The sequence below is a fragment of the Camelina sativa genome, chromosome 13, assembly GCF_030686135.1.
Source record: "Camelina sativa cultivar CO46 ecotype springtype chromosome 13, ASM3068613v1".
NCBI lineage: Eukaryota > Viridiplantae > Streptophyta > Magnoliopsida > Brassicales > Brassicaceae > Camelina > Camelina sativa.
In genome coordinates this window covers 17,211,564-17,233,394 of record NC_141892.1, presented here as the reverse complement: position 1 = coordinate 17,233,394, position 21,831 = coordinate 17,211,564, and the positions used below count along the sequence as shown (strand labels likewise).

The 21,831-nt window shown below is 36.1% G+C and overlaps 1 protein-coding gene across 1 annotated transcript; it reads left to right on the top strand.

Annotated features, from left to right (window-relative positions):
- Positions 1–6,355: 6,355 nt before the first annotated feature.
- On the top strand, positions 6,356–10,227 carry LOC109124827 (membrane-associated protein VIPP1, chloroplastic-like). Its single transcript, XM_010456874.3, has 11 exons — positions 6,356–6,632; positions 6,853–6,962; positions 7,071–7,181; positions 7,308–7,372; positions 7,459–7,540; positions 7,806–7,880; positions 8,286–8,356; positions 8,450–8,532; positions 9,155–9,219; positions 9,481–9,555; positions 9,959–10,227. Exons 1-11 carry the CDS (start codon positions 6,506–6,508, stop codon positions 10,073–10,075), a joined length of 981 nt encoding a protein of 326 aa, XP_010455176.2. The 5' UTR covers positions 6,356–6,505; the 3' UTR covers positions 10,076–10,227.
- The last annotated feature ends 11,604 nt before the right edge of the window (positions 10,228–21,831 follow it).

Below are 21,831 nucleotides of genomic sequence, written 5' to 3'. Positions count from 1 at the left end.
TCCGCAGCCACTGGCTGCTGGACCTCTGCCGCCACAGGCGATACTATTGGTGCCTGAGCCGGTACTACAGCCGGTAACCGCGCTAACAACTGTGTCAGCAAACCCGCAAGGTCGACACCAGGGACTCCACCCACTAGGACTCCCACACCTGGGGCCCTAACATCATCGGCTACTGGAGCATCAACACCGCCCCCTCCAGCCACATTCATGGAATCCCCCTGGACACCCTGCGACTCGCCGACACCCTCTACTGTCACACTCTGGTCAACAGTCTCTCTAACCGCTGGGACTCTGCCCCTACCACAACTACGTCCGCATCCACGACCACATCCGCGTCCACGACCATGACCATGACCAGCAACAGCATCCTTTCTAACCATCTGCATTACCAAAAACAGAAGGCTAAGCACACAATTATAATAGCACAAAAACATAAACTCACTATGGAATCACAATGTAGGCTCGAAGAGGATGTTCTAGGACTCCATGCCGCACACAATTGACTAACTCACATAATCAATGAAGACATGCAATCCCAAACATCACAACAGAAACCTAGTGAACCCAAACTTAGAACCGTGAGGGCTCTGATACCAACCTGAATAATAAATAATAAATAATAATAATCATAAACTACAACTAATGGTACCATACCCACTAGCCACCTAACCACAATCACAACCAATAGCGGAATATCAAATACCAATAAATATAACATAACACAATATCCAATGATCAACCAACAGGAAACATAGAACCAGCAACCTAGCAATGTTTCTAATGACCCAACTCTAGCAACCTAGCAATGCCAGACAACATCCAATCGAGTCCCTAGAACATCCTCCTCTTCATTGCCTTGATTCCACGATCACACTTGGCCTTTACCTGCACCACAAACACAAATTGCAATGCATAAGTATTTTATAAACACTCAGTAACGAAATCCTCCCATCTACTAGGCTATACACACAAGCAATAGAGACATCTCTAACCATCAACCAACAATCAACAATAACAAACCAGGACTCTGCATCGACCGACACCATGCATGCATCGACCGACACCAGTTGGGGGTTGCGTCGACCGATGCATGGTTTGGATCGACCGATGCAAGGGTCACTTGCATCGACCGATACTCCCATTTCATCGACCGATGCATGCTCGGCATAGCACGAAAACCCTAAGGTTTCACGCGCCGTTCTCGCACTTGCATCGACCGACGCACAAAGTGCAAAGACCGATGTATATGCCGACCATTGATTTTCCTCGAAGCTTCTCGCAGGATCTTCGTTCCTACAACCACAAAAACTCGATCCCAAGCCACAAGAAAGATTCCCAATGTCCCAAATAACGTTCTAACAAGCCTAACAACACACAACAAGCAGATCAGAGAAATCTCCAGATTAGATAAGCCATGTTCATGCACTTACCTTTGCCACAGAAGAAATCTGACCCAAACACAGGAAGAAAACGCTCCTAGGTCGCTCCTACAACTATCCCAGCTATAGATCTCTACAAGAACAACCTCAAACTCCAAAAAATCACCAAGAACACTTAGGGAACCTTTTCTCTCTATTCCTTTCTCTCAAAAGCGGCTAAACACAACTAATGAGACAAAAACTCAAGTTAAGGGTTTTCCTTTCCCCAAAACGCAGCGTTTAACATAAACTCGCACGCACAGAATCAACCTGGCATCGACCGATGCAATCCCTACACCGGGATTTTGGTTCGCGGATGTTACAAAATTTGAGCTCCCATCAGTTTTTTTGGCTGAACTGAATCAGTTTTTATCTCTTGAAGACGATGGTGACTGTACCTTTGGGAACGTAAATGAGGTATTTCACATATTAAAAGATGTTAGCTATTACGAAATCGAATTTGAACCTGTTGAAAATCATATGGTAAATAATTTCAAATAGTATGGCTTACTGGTCACTTATATATGACTTCGTTGTGAATTATGGTCATTATAATGGAGAAATCGCCAACACTTTTGTTGCTCCTGCGACGAATCACACTTTTGCTGCTCCGGAGATGATTCCTCCAAGTTTCAACATGAACCCTAATTAGAATCAGGCACCTCTAATTATATCATTCTAATTAAACTATTTCCATGTAACTATGATCATACTTAATATAAACGAACTGATTGTTTAAATCTGTTCAACAACCTGGACTCGACTTATTAGGAACAAGCTGCTAATCCAGATATTAGCGATTGTTCGTTTTTAGATCCGCAGGTAAACGAGATAACTTCGACAAAAATTAAAAGAAACTATTTGTCTATTATTTGAAGTTTATGAGTCTAGAATCTTTTTTTTTGGTGAATTAATTTTTTTTCTTATATATGATTTAGTTGATGACGACTTCATGAACTCTCTGTTCAACAGTGATATGAATTGAAAAGTGTTCTCCAAGCTGATGTTTTCAAAGCGAGGTGAAGAAACAAAACCGGCGATAACTGTCTAGTAGGTTTCTAAACAAATATATATGTTATAAAAAAATCGTAGAAGTAATACATGTAATATATTTCTAAGGCATGTTGGAATATTATGTCTTCGTAGCAAGCTAGGGTTGGTTATTAAGAACTTTTTAATATGGAATAATAATAATACTTTTACCAAATAAAAATTTAATAAAAATACTATATATTTCTATTCGCGTTATAGCTAGTTGTCATGTGTTTGTGCTACATACGATTACATGTTCTAAAGATGAAATATTACAATGATTTTAAACGGGGTAGATATCTTATTATATAAACCTTAGTTTTGAAAATTAGTAATTCATATAGTCGTGACATGTGTCAAGTATATCAATTATATTTAGACATTTGTGAAAAGAAATTTCATTTAATAATTCTTAGGAATATTTAAAAAAATCCTAAAAATAAAAGGATTAGAATTAATATTTTTAAAATTTATATAAAACCAAAAGTAATCTATTATATCACTAATTCTAATACGAAAGATTTATATTAAATTACTAATTTCAATAGGAAAATATATGCAATTAATAAGGAAAATATTTCAATTTAATTGCAATTATTATTTTTTATAATCATATAGTAAAAAGAAATTTACACAGAAAAGTGATTAACTCATTAAAGTATAAGAAGGTTTAATGTGTTAAAAACTTAAAATTAGTGATGCCGAAAAAAGTGTTAAAATTAGTTATTAACATAATATAAGAAAAATAAGATAATCAAAATCATAAATTAATGTAATTTCCTTAATTTTTTCGATCTACACAGCCAAATCTTGAACTTCCTCAACTGGAGAATCTCAATGTGCACAGTGATCTCGGCAAGACTAATGAGCTTCCTTACAACATCGACAACTTTTAATTCGATCACAACAAGGTATATCTATGTCTTCATCACCCCATTTTTTCAATGATCTATATACATAAACATGAAATGCTTGTTGTGATATTGTGTGTTTGAAAATTGGTGTGCACATTCAGCAGCAACAAGGACAAGAGCCTTCCAACAAATTTGAGCTCCCATCATTTTTTTCGGCTGAACTAAATCAGTTTTTATCTCTTGAAGACGACGGTGACTGTACCTTTGTGAACGTAAATGAGGTATTTCACATATTAAGATATGTTAGCTATCATATGGTGAATACTTTCAAATAGTATGGCTTACTGGTCACTTATATATGACTTCGTTGTGAATTATGGTCATTATAATGGAGAAATCGCCAACACTTTTGCTGCTCCAGCGACGAATCACACTGTTGCTGCTCCGGAGATGATTCCTCCAAGTTTCAACACGAACCCTAATCAGAATCAAGTCCCTCTAATTATATCATTCTAATTAAACTATTTCCATGTAACTATGATCATACTTAATATAAAAGAACTGATTGTTTAAATTTGTTCTACAACCTGGACTCGACTTATTAGGAACAAGATATTAATCCAGATATTAGCGATTGGTCGTTTTTGGATCCGCAGGTAAACGAGATAACTTCGACAAAAATTAAAAGAAACTATTTGTATATTGTTTGAAGTTTATGAGTCTTTCAACTTTTTTTTTTGGTTATTTAATTTTTTTTTTCTTATATAGGATTTGGTTGATGACGACTTCATGAACTATCTGTTCAACAATGACATGAATTGAAAAGTGTTCTCCAAGCTGATGTTTTTAAAGCGAGGTGAAGAACAAGGTATATATATGTCTTCGTCACCCCCATTTTTTCAATGATCTATATACATAAACATGAAGTGCTTGTTGTGATATTGTGTGTCTGAAAATTGGTGTGCGCATTCAGCAGCAACAAGGACAAGAGGCTTCCAACAAACTTGAGCTCCCATCATTTTTTCGGCTGAACTGAATCAGTTTTTATTTCTTGAAGATGACGGTGACTGTACCTTTGTGAACGTAAATGAGGTATTTTCACATACTAAGAGATGTTAGTTATTACGAAATCGAATTTGAACCTGTTGAAAAACATAGGGTGAATAGTTTCAAATAGTATGCTTGACCACCACAAAAGAGAATCAAGGTCCAGAAGTCCAGTCGACCACCACACTCGACCAGACACTAAACCGTGTGCGGAGAGGGACTCGACCGACTGAAAGGAGTATAAGAAGACCTGACTCGACTATGCACTCGACCGAGCACATGGTCGAGTTGACCGAACCGCCTCTCTATTTTGTCTTGTAGCCATTTAGGGTTTCTCTACTTTTTTATATATACCTATTGTACTTTATGACCGATGAGAAGCCACTTTAAACTTGTAATAATAATCTATATATAATAGCAAACCTATTTTTTAGGGAATGCTGATGTCATCTTTATAATCCAACGATTGAGGTAAGGCTTTTTCTTAATCTAAGGGCTGTGGTTTCATGAAACCAAAAGATGTGTCTTTCAATCGCAACGTTTTGTTTATGTCTTATGTCAAGCATCGCCTCTTTTCTATCCTCAATTCTCACCACCCTTAAATTATGCCTCTTCATTTTCTGATTTATATAATTGGCTTTCTTCTCAATTGACTCCTTTGCCACAACCACGTCGTAGATTTCACTATCGACGCGCAATCGGTTTTGCTTGAGATGCTTTCTTCTCACAAGTCATGTTGGATATAATTGAGTTTAGTTATCTTCATTATCAAGTTATAAGTTGTGTTTGTATTAAACGATGCTTCTAAGCATCGTGACGATTGTAACAGTTACAACGTTTGATTTAGAAAGACACAACTCTTTCTCTTGTTTGTGTATAAGTATTTAAACACATAGTCTCGTCATTGTAAAACTCAGTTTTTTTCAGTTTATTAATAAAATCACAAATTTCTCTAATACTCTGTTTTATAGAAGATAAAACAGAGCAACAAGTACGCTTGTTTTGTTCTTTGTGAGATAGAAGCTTTTGCTTCTAACAAGTCACACTCCTTCGTAGTTAAGGTTTACTATTCACCCCTTGTCGTTCTGACGTCCTCAAAACCTAACCAGTTTTGATTTTTTTTCTTAAAACAAAATCTTGTTTTATTTGTTACATCTCAAAATGTTATTTGCTCTAATTGTCTATGTTCCTTCTGAGAATTTTCATATTCTTCATCTTTAATTATCATCGTTGATTCTAAAATTAGGGAATTTCCAATTAAGAATTTTTTTTTTGTCCGGCCACCTTTTGATTTCTCACACGGCTCTGTAATTCTAATTACCCCTTTAAAAAATCTTTGTTTTTTTTATCTGCTCCAATTCTCTTTGTTACTACATCGAAATTACATATTCTTCACGGTTAATCATCGTTGATCCATCTTTATTTTGTTTTGTATATTATATGCATTTGATATTTTTGGTTTGAACCTTTTTTGGGATCTCCGTTATTAATTAGTTTGTAGTATTGCCTATATATATTAGTATTGGCTTTTGGTGAAGAAATCAATTTCGTAGGAATGATATGTAAGTGTTTGTTCAAAAAAGAAAAAAAAAAGAATAATATGTAAGTGTAACCACATGATATGTAGGTCGTAAGAACCGTGGATTGTAAGTATTGCCGATGGATTTGTCTTGAAACCCTATGTAAGGATAGAAAATGGACGGTTAACCGTGGATTGTAATATAGATTTGTTATATTCACTCTTCTTCAACAATAAGGAAAGGGACGATTAACGGAAAGTTTGGGACTTTTTTTTTTTATCTCTTTTGCTTTACTTAAGTTCTCTAGTAATAATAATAATAAACTCAAAATTTGGCTCCTTGCCTAGTAATAATAATAATAATAAACTCAAAATTTGGCTCATTGCCTGCTTGGGCTTCTGTGTAAGCTTGTAATTGGGCTGGCTTGTTGGACTTGTAAAATTTTATCAATAAAATTCAGTTGGCGAGGGGAAAAAAGAAAGGCATAGCAAAAGACCCATTTACCTAAAACGACGACGATTTATGAAAGAAGAAAAACGAGAACACATCCGAGACCACAAACGGGACATCCTCCAAAATCAGCCCAAAAAGCGAAGCCGAGAGAGAAGGAGAAGAGACGAAATCGCCCATTGAAATGGCTCTCAAAGCTTCACCAGTTGCCGGATTATTCCCTCCTCTCCGTCCTAGTTCTTCTTCTTCCCCTTCGACTTCTAATCGCCCTTGTTCCCTCAGGGTTTTACCCCTCAGACCATCCTTCTTCGGTAACTCCATAGCCTTGTCTCATTCGCTACAGGGTTTTGCTTTCTCGTCCTTTGATTAGGCTTGCTCATTCTTTGAATTGCTCGGATGATAATTGTGCAGATTTCTAGAAGAATAAAAAAAATACTGTGAACCCCAGTGAAATTGGGTATTGTAGTTATGTTGTTGGACTGAAATTCTCATTGTTTAAACTCAAAAAGGATTACTGTTCTTATATACAAGGTGGAGGGCTGAGAGCGAACGAGCTGAGATTAGCTTGTGCAGATAGACTCAAGTGCAACAGTCATGGTGCTACGATGAATCTTTTTGAACGATTTTCTAGAGTGGTCAAGGTACTTATAACGTTACTGAGATTCTATATCTGACTGTCGAGTGTGCTTCTTTTCTATATATTTTAATGCATTGAAGTTCATTATTTCTTTTCATTAAAATAAGCGAAGTCATATGCAAATGCACTCATTAGCTCCTTCGAAGACCCGGAGAAAATCCTGGAGCAAACTGTCATTGAAATGAATAGTGATTTGACTAAGATGCGTCAAGCCACTGCACAGGTACACTTCTTCTTACTCTTGAACATCCTTTATACATGTCCCCTTGTGATGTTTTTTCTTCTTCGGCTTCTGAGAGCTCATAATTTTGGAGATTTGCTAACTTGTGTATCATCAACATGTCTTAAGGTTTTAGCATCACAAAAGAAGTTGCAGAACAAATATAAAGCTGCACAGCAATCTTCTGATGATTGGTATGTTTGTTTTAGCATGGAGCCTTGCTTTCTTACTGAAATTTTTGATTTAGTTGATTATTCTTACATGTTACATGCTTAAATAGGTACAAAAGGGCACAACTTGCTCTTGCAAAAGGAGATGAGGATCTTGCACGTGAAGCCCTTAAACGTCGAAAGTCTTTTGCTGTAGGTTATATCAATCCTTTCTTTTTGTTTTCCGGTTTTCAGTTTCTTAAGTGTCCTTACTCCAACATATGAAAGAGAATCTTGGGACCTAACAGTTTGACGCTTCGAGCCCTTTGATGCTAATCTCTAGGTTTTCTGAAAAGTTTAGTGCTGAGGTGGTGAAAGTAAAAAGTAAAAATTTAGATATCTAGGTATACAGCAATTCTATTGTCTTAGAAATTTTGGTTTTGAAGTTATTTATTTGTTCACTTTTTGTTCTTAACAGGACAACGCTAGTGCTCTGAAAACTCAACTAGATCAACAGAAAGGTGTTGTCGACAATCTTGTTTCGAATACAAGGGTTAGTTATCACCATTTTTATCCATATACTTATACTAACTGTAAACTGTAGGATTCTTTAGGGCTATAACTAAATGAATTTCTCGTCAATGCATTACTCAACAAAACAAACAATCATATATACATGATTTTCTTCATACAACAATTACGTTAGAATGGCTTAGATATAGGGACGATAGTTGACTTATGATACCTCCGTCTAAAGTTCATATGATAAGTATCTCTCTTCACCTTTATAGAGTGACTAAGAAACTTCTGTATGGACATTATGTAGAAGATGATTCAGATTCTTATATTCATTTTCAGAATGCCTCCTTCTCCGTAGCTGAAATTGCTTCGGACGAAGTTTAATTCTTAGAAAACTGAGTTCTGTAAAATCTTTGTTGTTGTCCCTTTTTTATTGCAGCTCTTGGAGAGCAAGATACAAGAGGCCAAAGCAAAGAAAGATACGCTCCTTGCACGTGCTCGAACTGCCAAGTTTGTATCGGTTCCTTATTATCCTTAATGGGAAGCTTGTTCTTCTTAATTTATATATTGTCCCAACTCTTTTGTTTTCTATATTACTGTTAGGACTGCAACGAAAGTGCAAGAGATGATAGGGACAGTAAATACAAGCGGTGCTCTTTCAGCTTTTGAAAAAATGGAGGAGAAAGGTACAATCTTGTAATCCTCCAAATTGAGCAAAACTTAGGGAACATGTCTATGCATCACTGACAGCAATTAGCCCATTATTCTTTTCTGATTTTGAAATTTTGACTAGAGTTAGGAGGATAATATAAAAGTACCCATTCAATCTTTGAAAGTAAGTACACTAGAAAGTTTACTTCTGCCAAAGACGTGTTACTTTCTCTCTGTGAGCTAGATTAGATTACTTGATGATACCTAGGGGATGTTTAGTGCTTCAGATTCTGGGAAATGTGGGTCTGGAATTAGTGTTGTAGTTAGCTGATGCAAAACAGTGGAGTACTAATATAATGTGGGCAATGCGACGTCAAAGGAAAGGATAAACTTAGTGGAATCCTTGGATAAGTTTTGTTTTTGCTATTTCTAGCAATTTGGTTAAGTTCTGGTGACCATGAACTTTTAACTTTTTCAAAATGGGGTTGATTTATGTTAGTCCTGCAGGAATATTCCCTTTATTCCTTTTCGGTAAATTTCTAAGTTACTGGTATCAGAATTCTGCAGTTAGAATTTTTGTATTGTAAAAATACTCCACGTCTTCTTTTAGTGTATGGCTATTCCGGTAGAGGCTAAAATTTAGAAAGTGCTTGACAGTGATGGCTATGGAGTCTGAAGCAGATGCACTTACTCAGATTGGAACTGATGAACTCGAGGGGAAGGTTGGTAGTTTTCTGTCTCTTGTCTTAGTATTTCTATAAGGAGAAGAATCTCTCTCTTTTATACTGGTTTCAGAGTTAAAATCTTGCATTGACTAGGTTAAGTTTACTGCTTTATGTAATATTTTTTTATCACAGGATAGCCCAATCTCATTTACTTAATGTTTGATTTGTTTTATTTGAGCTAAGCTTTTTGTGGTAGCAGACAAACTTCAATATATACAACCAACTTGACATTAACTTGTTCTTCTTTGTGACTTGCAGTTTCAAATGCTTGAGAGTTCATCTGTGGATGATGATCTCGCAAACTTGAAGAAAGAGTTGTCCGGAAGCTCAAAGGTTTGTAACACGTTGATGTCTTATTCGTTCGTTAGTCTATAACTCCATGACTCTCTAGAAAATCGGGTTCACAAGCTATCACAATCCAAATTACTATATGGAAAGACGCAGTCGGCAAGTTTGGATGGTTCCAGTGTACCAGTGAACTATGATACTGAAAACTGAAAAGAGAGATTTGGTGTCTCGTCGAGTAAACTGAAAAGAGAAAACAACAACTCTGACTCCCCTAATTACTTCCATGTTTACCATACTCTTTTATTTCATATTTGACTATATTCTACTTTGTTACTAACATCCTTCTGACTATATCCTACTTTGTTACTGACGTTCTACTTCACTTAAGTTAAGAGTTTGTAAATACATAAGTCTCATAGTTATCATCTGTTTATATGATATGATGCAGAAAGGAGAGCTCCCTGCAGGGAGAAGCACCGTCTCAGCTAGCACAAGATACCCTTTCAAGGACTCGGAGATCGAGAATGATTTAAACGAACTACGAAGGAAAGCTAACGACTTTTAGGCATCGGCTGTTTCCGGGTTGTTGTTATTGGGTGACGTTCTATCTGTAAACTATCTTGTGTCTTGTAGAAGACACCAAAAGCATGTGTCGGTAAATATCCAGCAATCTTAAGCCCCATTTATAGTTTGGTTAAGTTGGTATTTTCATCAAAATCCATCGGTTTCGTACGCTATTTTTTCTTCTACACCACTGATATGGTACTTTTGTATTAATTATTGAACCTCAACTTGGAATGATTAAGGCCCTGTTCGGGAGAGGGTCGCAGCGACAGTGGCCAGCGATAAAAAAAATTGTCTTCACTTCTCCTTCATCTGCTCTTCATCTCCCTTAAATTTCTGTCGCATGTGAGTGCATGGCAAAGCGGGCGTGAGGGTTCGGACATGGTCGATAGGCCATCCAGCAGTAGGCTGGTTGACTAACGATGGACTTGGAGCCATAGTTGAGAAGTGGGTGGTGCACAACATGAAAAGGAAGAGTTAGTGAGGCATGTGTGTGAGATTGATTGCTATAAACTTGAATTCTACGTTGTGTGATTCGCTTGGTTGCTAGAAATGTGTGGCATGTGGTTATCCTATCTAGGTTGGATGTATGTTTAGTGTCATTAGTCATGCATCCCAAAATTGGATGCAATTGGTTTTTCAAGAAGTCTATGAAAACTTCCACCATGCCAAGCGTTAAAACCGATCGATACACTTGGCATGCTTATCTGTTGGGTCATTACATATAATTCATTTCTTCGAAGATTAATCACTTAGTTTACCCAAAATGTTATACTTATAATTGTTCATCCGCGACATCACTCGCTCAGCCACAGTCCAAAATAGCAAAAGTTATATTACCTTCTTTTTTTGTTTGGTCTAAACGGGAGAACCAACTTATGCATCCAAATATATTTATAGGTTTTACTAAAAATTGCATTAATAGTTACAAGTGATCTTCCACTTAATATGAAATCGAATTCGAATTCAAACGAGCAATCAAGTTGACAAAGAAAAAGTATGTCCAACAAAAATTGATCCATGATATATACAATCTACATTTCTTATTTATCCGCTTGAGACTCAATCATGTATCTCTCTTTTTTTAAAAATCTTCCTAAATCAGCTTTACAATCATTTATAAAATTACAATATCATTTCAAAATTCATATATTGATTTTTTACTTCGTAGTGTTTTAAATATCAATACGTATTTTTTAAAAATATGTACACAACACATATTTATTTTTGTATAAATACAGATATGTATATTTCAATTTTTATAGAATGGAGAAGTTTTAATAACTAGTAGTCTTGAGCTGATCTTAAATCTCTAATGTAAATTTTTTGTTATCCAGAGTTTGAATCATATTAAGTCAAGATGGGTAGATCGAAGCGAATATTATATACAAAGCCCTATGAGCACTTTGGTTTAGCTGATATTAAATTTTGTGTCATCCCGTAGATTACTAGCTCTTCTTTCGTAATGTTGGTCGTTTCACACAGCACTAAACATCTATTTGTCGAGCGTATAGGTCGTGTGTTTGGGTATCTCTCACATGATGTTTGTTGCTTTGTTCACATATACTTTTACATGTGTATAAATATACCTTAAATTTTTCGTAATGTACTACAACAAGTAAAAATTATATTTCTTCATACTAAAAATTCTCATTCATCAGCTTCCTCAGGTATACTGTCAAGATACCTATCTCTACCATTGGTTCGCAAACTTTCAGCCTGGTTAATTTTCAGGTACTAAGTGTTGGTGTAGCTTCTCTACAATTTTGACCCTCCTAAAAAAAAAAGCTCAGTAATGAGGATCAAAATGTGTTGTATTCGAAACTTATATATATAATCTGGTATCATTCAAAATAATAATAATAATAATAATAATAATAATAATAATAATAATAATAATAATAATAATAATAATAATAATAATAATAATTATTATTATTATTATTATTATCATTTATTAGGGGTACGCTACACATTCATGTCTACGTTTGTGTTGTATCAGAACTTTTGTTTTGGCTGGGAAAATGTAACTACATGTTTTTAATAAAAAATAAAAATACTATTAGCTAATTAATTATAGTTATATTATCCTCCATGTAAAAAATAAATAATAATTAAATGAATGCACCCTGAGAGAGATGCAAGAAGGAAGGAAGGGAATCATAACGACATGTGAAGAGTCTACACTCTTTTGCCATATATGGAACAATTGTATTTTGCTACAAAAGGGAACACTACAAAACCTAACCATTTAGATGATATTAAAAAATAATTAGTCTTGGTGTAATCAAAAATATTAAAAAGGTCTTAAAAGCTTAACCCTATAGATCCATGGTAGTAGTATGATAGGGCTTTAGTTTCCAAATGCTGGAACTCTGTTCCCCGTATTACGTTCCTATGGAGTTCTCAAAAGCCAAAAATACATGTCCATACGTGTGTGTGTGTGTATAGGGAAAATGTAGTGATATAAGGTGGTAAAATATGTTTTTTAACGGTAAAGAAATATGAGTAACAAGAAGATGATATATTTATAAGTGAAATTTTAGTTGTTTACGCCGTGATCGATGATTGCTTTTAACAAAAAGAAAAATTTTAGTTGTTTAAAATTTATTAAGCTTTAAATTATAAAAATTACTAAAACAAGAGTTTGAATGGTCAAATTAATGAGTAAATTACTAAAATTTATCGTACCGTTATCTCATATCGCGTAATTTATGTAATTAGTTTGAAAAAATCTAAATTACGGAAAAGAAAAATTAAATTTTTATATATACTTTCTTTGTTTCCTAAAGAATGTCATTTTGACACAATGCAAACAAATTAAGAAAATCTATATACAATTTTATATTACCCTTTATAAATACATTTAAAATTTTTCTTTTTCCAATTAATAAGCTCAAATAGGGAAAAAAAAATTTAAACTGCATCGAAAATATAAAATGACACTCTTTTGTAACAAGTAAAAATGCCAAAATGAAACTCTTTATATAACAGAGGGACTTTAGTTTTACCCACTAAATCTGTTGATGGTTCTAAGTTATAATCTTAATGACTATGTATCATAAATTTCTTACCATTTATCTTTTATTTTTTACTATCTCAACTGATGACATATATATATATATATATATTATATGTGTATAAGTTTACCCTTTACCATAACAGAAATAAGACACCAATCATAACCTCAATATTTTTAAAAGACACATTATTCGATTTGAATATGTCATTTAAATATTTTCTTTTGTGTCTAATATATATAAAATATTTCATTAAAATTCATCATATATTTTTAAGAATATAATATTAATTTTTCCATGTATTTCAAGATCTTTTAGGATGTAAGCTATATAAGAAATCTTATGCATATGTATATTATTATCTTTTAGATAATATATAGTTCTTATAACATTTTGCTAAATAATAATAGCTTATGGCCTTAATTATGCTATTGGAAAAAAAAAATGTTTGTGATGTTTGGATTCAGACAAACCAAGAAGTTAAAAGAAATAATTGAATAACAATAAATAAGAAACTGATATAAAAAAAAATAGTACAAAATTTGGCTGTGTACAAAGGACTCTTGATGAAATCTGTTTTTCCTTTTTTTTTTTAATATAATCCGGATATAGATACGAAATCTTCACATATCTAAATCTTAAGTTACTTTTAATAGCAAACCGAGCTTAAACAAGAATTGAACTCACTTTTTATCATACGAAGTCTATTGAAGTCATAAACCAAACAACCAAATAGATGAAAAGTTTTGTGAAAAGTTAAAATATACGTATATATATAGAGCACTTGGTCGATGAGCAGTGAGATTTGCCTGGAAAGATCTCTTTCGCCAAAATACATTAAAAAAATGATATATTATATATATTTATATATGAATGGAAATAGAAATAATGGAAGTTGAATAGAGAAATTAATAAATGGGGACGTTGGTGTCAAATCATAAACACTGTTTCATTTTGCTTTTCACTGACAGAGATGGATTCGAAACGCGTGGTTTGTCACGCGCATCCCGTCGTGGCTCTATCTCTCATGTAAAAGACGCCCATGTGTTTATTTCTTAAAATTGTTTACTTATCCACAATTTATATCTTTTTACTTTGAGAATGTAGTGACCCTCATCAACAGGTAATTTTTAAAAATAAAAATCCCTGCCCAAAAGATTGAAAAGGACATAAAAAGAAAGTAAAGAAGAAAAGTAGAAAAATTACGGAAGAAATATCCGAGAAATTCTGGACAGATCGAGAGATGGGCGATGGTACCATGTACCATGTACCGTACCGGACGTACGTGCACTGGACGTACCAGACGAATGCCGAAGGGAATTGGAGAAAATTTGAGCGGACCGAGAGATGGCCGTGTTGTCCAAGACGTACTGCCCGAGTCGACCGAGACGTATTAAGCGGATAGTACCCGAGGAGCCGAGAGAACTGTCTGAGTATTGCCGAGAGAGCCGATGGGGTCCCAGCGATGACCGAGAGGAGCGTCTGAGCGAGACCGAGAAATATCGAGAACTGTCGAGAGCGTCGGACGAAGGGACGAGTTTTGCCGGAGAAAGCAAGAAATCGTGTGCCTTTGTAAACCTGACCAATCAGATTACATGCACACATGTAGAAAGAATTTGGTGTTTTAAATGGAATGTTGCGAGGGGATTGGGCGGTGTAATCCACGCGCCACATGCAAACAAAGAGAGCGCCACTTGTCAAAATGCACTAAGGAAGAAGAAGGAGAAGTTGAGCCTATAAATAGAGGGCTTGCGATTTCATTTGTGGTTTTTCTCTCATTTTCTCTCATTCCTCCCAAACACTAAAACACTAAAGCTTTGTTCTCTCAAAGCCGAGAGAGAGAGAGAGATCATCGAAAGATATTGCTTGCACCGAGAGAAAAACAAAGGAGAGATCATCGAGAAGGAGACGGTGTTGGTGTCAAAATCAAGTCGAGAAGGAGACGGTGTTTGTGTCGAGGACAAGCCGAGAACAGACGGTGGTTGTAGACGAAAGTAGACGAAGAGCGGGAAACTGTTTGACGCGAAGGAGAAGATTGTCTGATCCGTGGTGCAGTGGAGTCCGGTTGAAACACATATATTTTTGTGGTATGGATGATGAATGTATGGAATGGTGAGATATGAAATGAATGGATGGCAGGGTGTTTCAATTCTCCTTATGCAGTTGTAGTATAAGAGGTGTCAATCCAATCTGAGAGTTTGCAAGCTATCAAGATGTGCATAAATGTCTAAGTCAAGCCAAATGTAAAGGATGTTTGTCACTAACAATCCTATTGATGAAATGTAAAATGCAGAAAGTAAAAACTACTAAGATAGATGCTAAATGTAAAGAGAACAGACTAATCAAAGCTATGATGAACCAAGAACAGAAATAGAACTATGATAATGCAAGTAATGAACTAAATGCAAGACAAGTAATGAACAGGACACTAAGTGAATGCAGTAGAAATGCAACTAAAATGAAACAGGAAACAAGACAGGACAACTACAAAGCATAAACAAGAATTCTGGGGATGAACTCGAGCAAGCACTCGATCGAGTGTAGATCGAGTGCAGGGTCGAGCTGGACAAATCCGGAAAACAGAGCAATGCAAGAAAAACAGAGCAATATAAAAGCAAATCAAACAACGATCAAACAACAGGATTTAAGCTAGAGAATCAATAAACAAGGAAGGTCTTGAGGAGGGATTCATGGGCTGGACTAATGATTGAGGTCATCTAACTTGCTCAACAAATCTCAAACAACTTGAGTTAATCTCTAGACATATATTTCTAAGACATGTTTAATCCACTCTCATAGCACGAAACAATCAAACTCATGCATCTCTAGACTTGTTCTCACAAAGTAAAGAATCTACACAAGCAGGCATTAAGCAATATGTCAAATACCAAACAAGACTTCTAATCTCTTAGCAAACCTAATGATAGTTTCTAGATCTAGCCTTATCTATGCTCCTTAGACATTGGTGTGATGCTAAGATGCTTGAGATCAGATCCTACCCTCTCGGTTACAGGACCAGCATTAAGAACATCTAGCCTAGAAGAGATCTACAACAATCAAGCTTGACCAAATCAAACAAACCTCAAACACAACCCATCCTAACCCATCCTCAAGATCCTAAGCAACTACTCACAAGAACACATGATGAACAACAAAGTAATAAACCCAGAAAATACCGAAACTTGCATCACTAGAAAGATAAAGCAAAGATCTACAATATTGAAGAAGGAATCAAACATGAATTCTTAATATCTTTAAAGTTATGGAACCAACAAAATCCAAGAATCTTATGTTTTTCTCCTTCAAGGAGGTACAAGATCTAACAATAAAAGTGCAAAAGGAATAATTCCCAAAAGAGTAAAAACTAGGTTTTTGACTATCTAAAAAGCTGGACTCTTGGTGGCTGCAGGGTACAAGGCCTTTAAATAGAAAAAGTAGTGGAAGCCCTAAAAATGCTAAAAGACAAAATAGCCAGGCGGCTCGGCCAACTCGACCCGGTGCTCGGTCGAGTGACCGGTCGAGTTGGGTTTTCTTGTGCTCCTTCCACTCGGTCAAGTCACTCTCAGCACACGGTCGAGTGTCTGGTCGAGTTGGACTCCGGACCTTGGTTCTCCAGCCTTAACTCCTTTGCTTTCTCCTCATGATTGCTTCACTTCTCCTCAGCATTGCTTCCATGCTCCTTAGGCTCCAAAATCACCTGTTTATGCAAGAAAAGATGCAAATGCAATGCAACTACACTCTAATGCAAGAACAATCCTAAAACTATGCAATAATGGTCAAAAAGGATAGCAAAGGATGCAAAAGATGTGAATATATTAAAGGAAAACAGGGTAAAATATGTGAACATCAACACCCCCAAACTTAGTCTTTGCTTGCCCTCAAGCAAATAAACAAGACATAAGAAGGTAGGTGAGGGTTGAAAGTGGGATCTCAGCTCTTAAAGCTTGCAAATAAACCAGATAGAATCAATGTCCAAGTTACTAGTACTATGATGCAAGTTGAATGGGCTATACTTAAAGACTTTAGACAAACCTATCACAACCTTTACTGATTTGAGCCTTAGATGTCCACATGCATTCAAATCAACTATTCCCTTAACATTCATTTAATCAAGAATATGGATCAATCTTATGCAATGTTTTAAACTCATTTGGCTTGGAAATAAAGGTTTAGAGACAATGATGGTCTCTGTTTAGAGTGGGGCTTATCAATATCAAGGTTCTCTCATAAAAAATGGATTGAGTTTTAGAAGAATGCTAAAGGTAAGAACACTTAGACACATACAAGAACAAAACCTTGTCTACCCAAAAGTAACCCAAGTGTTTGATCCTATCATTCTAAGCCCAAATGATCCTAGTTCTACCATTTATCTTCTTCTCTTCTCAAATACCCTTTTCTCTTTTGTTTTCAAGCCTTAGGAAAGGTTTCTTATTTGATCTTTCTAGTGGAATGGGAGATTCTTACTTATTTGCTATGGTTCTCTTTTCTTCTTATTCTTAAGACATAAAAGCATTTTGCTATACTCTTCTTTTTCTTTCTTTCTTTTCTTTGACTGAAACCATCTTTAAACAATATCATACTTCCCATTCTTTCACTAGACTTTGATTTTACTTAAACACATTTCCCTCATAAAGACTCCAACCTTTTCTTTCTCTTTTCCTCTTTTCTTTTCTTTCTTTTTCAAACAACCAAATCCCAAACCCAACAGTGAAATCACCTAGTCTTATCTAGTTTGGAAAATGCAAACTAGAACTACACAAGGCAATATTCTTGTCAGTTCAAACCTAACACTTTCTACCAAGCTCAATCCCAAAATAGGTTTTACACACTCAAGAATAAACATGACTTGAAAGAAGGGTTGGTTAAGGGTACTGGAAACTGATTTTAATGATTCAATCAGCTACTTGGATCAACAAGAGTGGTAAAAAGGAGAAAGATGATCCAAATATGTATATGGTATCCATGAGTTTAAAGCAATACACAAACTGATAATTACAAGTCAATATTAGGTTCATATAAATAGGAAATGGCATCAAATCACAACATGCTTCAATTTAGACCAAATGCAATGCAGGAATTCAAGGCTTGGTTCAATCTTATGCTTCTAACTACTCAACTAGCATCAAAGTACTATTAACTTGGGCATTGATCCTAGTTTAGTGGATTAAACAAGCTAACAAGGCAAAACTCATCATAGATCCCTAATGCAAATAATTAACAGTCCTACATGAAACATGCTAAACAAGATGCTATTATGCAATGCAAACTACATGAACACTTTTTTTTTATAAAGATTTTTGCAAAAAAATTTCAAATTTTTAGGGTTTTTCTATGCCTTAGATGCTATGCAAATACTAACATGATTATGCTAAACATTTGAAATAAGAAAACAAAACACAATGTCAAATGCTATCTCAAACCCTCCCCCAAACTTAAATCACACAGTCCTCTGCGTGAAAGAAATTTGTAAGAGGATTCAAGACCAAAAATAAAACACAACATCAAATGCTATGATATTTACAAGTGAAGGTGATAGTGGTACCTCAAGGATTGGAGAAGAAGCTGTCCACATCCTCATTCATGCTGTCAAATGTGTAGTTGGGGTCTGGTTGGTGACTTGGAGAAGGTGATTGGGGCAGCTCGACGATGGGGACCGACTGGGACTCGGTCAAGTACGTGCTCGAGTGGGGGGGGGGGTCGAGCTGGACTGCGAATCTCCTTTTCTTCTTCCTATTAAACTCCCTTGCTTCCCTGACCATGAAAACACCAAAACACAAATCAAAATACCAAAACAAATCCTAAGCAATATAAACAGAGATACCTTAAGGACTTCCTCCCTAGTGAGTTTGTTTAAAGTCACTAAGCTTGACTTTTAATGCCTTTTTAGGCTTGAGGAGCATCCTGGAGAAGCATTGTGCACTTCCCAGGTGTTTCCTTTTCTCCCAAATACTTCTTAACTCTCTGACCATTGACTGTGAACTCACTACCATCCTTGTTGAGAAGTGTGACAGCTCCAAATGGTAGGATCTCCTTTATCTCAAAAGGGCCTCCCCATCTACTTTTCAACTTCCCAGGGAATAACTTGAGTCTTGAATTGTAAAGCAAAGCTTGCTCTCCAGCCTGTAGGTCTTTGATGAGAATCTTCTTATCATGGAAGGCTTTAGTTCTTTCCTTATAGATTTTGGAGTTTTCATAAGCTTCCAATCTGATTTCCTCAAGCTCATGCAATTCAAGGCTTCTCTTAGCTTGCGCTGTCTCTAGATCCAATTTCAAAAGTTTGATTGCCCATAGGGCTTTGTACTCAACTTCAACTGGGAGATGGCAAGACTTGCCATAGACCATTTGGAATGGGGTTCTTCCTATAGGTGTCTTGAAAGCTGTTCTATAGGCCCAAAGTGTTTCATCAAGTATACTAGACCAATCCTTTCTAGTTGCTCCTACTATTCTTGATAGAATGGCCTTGATTTGTTTGTTTGACACTTCAAATTGCCCACTTGTTTGAGGGTGGTAGGCTGTAGACACCTTGTGTTTAACTCCATACTTCCTTAGCATTCCTTCAAATATCTTGTCGATGGAGTGTGTTCCTCCATCACTAATCACAGCCCTTGGAATTCCATACCTTGGGAAGATTATGGTCTTAAAAGTTTAAGAACCACTTTGTGATCATTAGTAGGGCTGGCAATAGCCTCTACCCACTTGGAGACATAGTCCACTGCCACTAATATGTAGACATTCCCATTTGAAGGAGGATTAAAAGGTCCCATGAAATCCATTCCCCACACATCAAATATCTCAACTTCAAGAATTGGATTTTGGGACAACTCATTCCTTCTTGTGATATTCCCCATTCTTTGGCAAGCATCACACTTTGTGATGAACTTGTGAGTGTCCTTGAATAATGTAGGCCACCATAAACCAACTTGTAGGACTTTCTGGGCTGTCTTGAAAGTTGCAAAATGGCCTCCATAAGTAGAACCATTACAATGCCCTAGCACTCCTTCAACTTCATTTTCTGCTATGCATCTCCTAAACAGCCCATCTGATCCCTTTTTGTATAAGTAAGGTTCATCCCAATAGTATCCATTGATGTCCTTGAAGAGCTTTTTCTTCTTATAAGGGTCCATGTCTGCTGGGATTTCTTCACACACCTTGTAATTGACTATATCAGCATACCAAGGTAGATCTTCACTTTCAAGTGCCATCCACTCCTCCATCTCATCCTGCTCGATCGAGTGCCCAAACATACTTGGCCGAGTGCTTGTTCGAGTAGGCGGGCGAGTTGGAGGCCGAGTTGTCCCAATTTGCATCAGTTTCTCCTCAGGCATTGAATCATCGATTGGAATCTTCTCCTCTATCCTCATTCTGGACAAATGATCAGCTACTCCATTCTCTATCCCTTTCTTATCAACTATTTCCATGTCAAACTCTTGGAGAAGCAAAATCCATCTCAACAACCTTGGTTTTGTGTCCTTCTTTGAGTAGATGTGCCTCAAAGCAGCATGATCAGTGTACACAATTACCTTGGACTCTACTAAGTAACTTCTGAATTTTTCAAAGACAAAGACCACTGCTAGAAGCTCTTTCTCTGTTGTTGAATATCTTCCTTGAGTTTCATCCAAGGTCCTACTTGCATAGTGAATAACATGCAGCTTCTTATCTTTCTTCTGTCCCAGAACTGCTCCTACTGCAAAGTCTGAAGCATCACACATAATCTCAAATGGAAGATCCCAGTTTGGAGCTTGGACTATTGGAGCTGATATCAAAGCAGCCTTGATCTCCTTGAAAGCCTTCAAGCAATCTTCATCAAAGTTGAACTCAGTCTCCTTGCAAAGCAACCTTGTCAATGGCCTAGCTATCTTTGAGAAATCCTTGATGAACCTTCTATAAAATCCAGCATGACCAAGAAAGCTTCTTATGTCCTTGACTGTTTTTGGTGGTTGAAGTTGAACCATGACTTCAATTTTTGCTTTGTCAACTTCAATACCCTTCTCTGAAATCTTATGACCAAGAACTATACATTCTTCAACCATGAAGTGACACTTTTCCCAATTCAAGACTAGATTTGTCTCCTCACATCTCTTTAAAACCCTGCATAGATTAGTAAGACAAGAAGAAAAGGAATCTCCATAGACAGAGAAGTCATCCATAAAAACTTCAACCACATCCTCAATAAGATCAGAGAAAATTGACATCATGCACCTTTGAAAGGTAGCTGGAGCATTACATAATCCAAATGGCATCCTCCTATATGCAAAGGTACCATATGGACATGTGAATGTTGTCTTCTCTTGATCATTGGGATGAATAGGAATTTGGAAAAATCCAGAATATCCATCCAAGAAACAGTAATGGGTATGATTGGCTAATCTTTCCAACATTTGATCAATAAATGGAAGAGGAAAATGATCTTTCCTAGTACAAGAATTAAGCTTCCTATAATCAATGCACATTCTATGTCCTGTTATGGTTCTAGTGGGAATTAACTCATCACGATCATTCTTTATTACAGTGGTTCCTCCTTTTTTAGGGACACAGTGGACTGGTGAGACCCAAGTACTATCAGAAATATGATAGATCACACCAGCTCCAAGCAATTTTAGAATCTCTTTTTTGACTACTTCCTTTAGGTTGGGGTTAAGCCTTCTTTGAGGTTCAATACTAGAGTAGGATTCAAATTCAAGGTGGATTCTATGCATGCAGAGACTAGGTGAAATTCCTTTAATGTCATCCAAAGTAT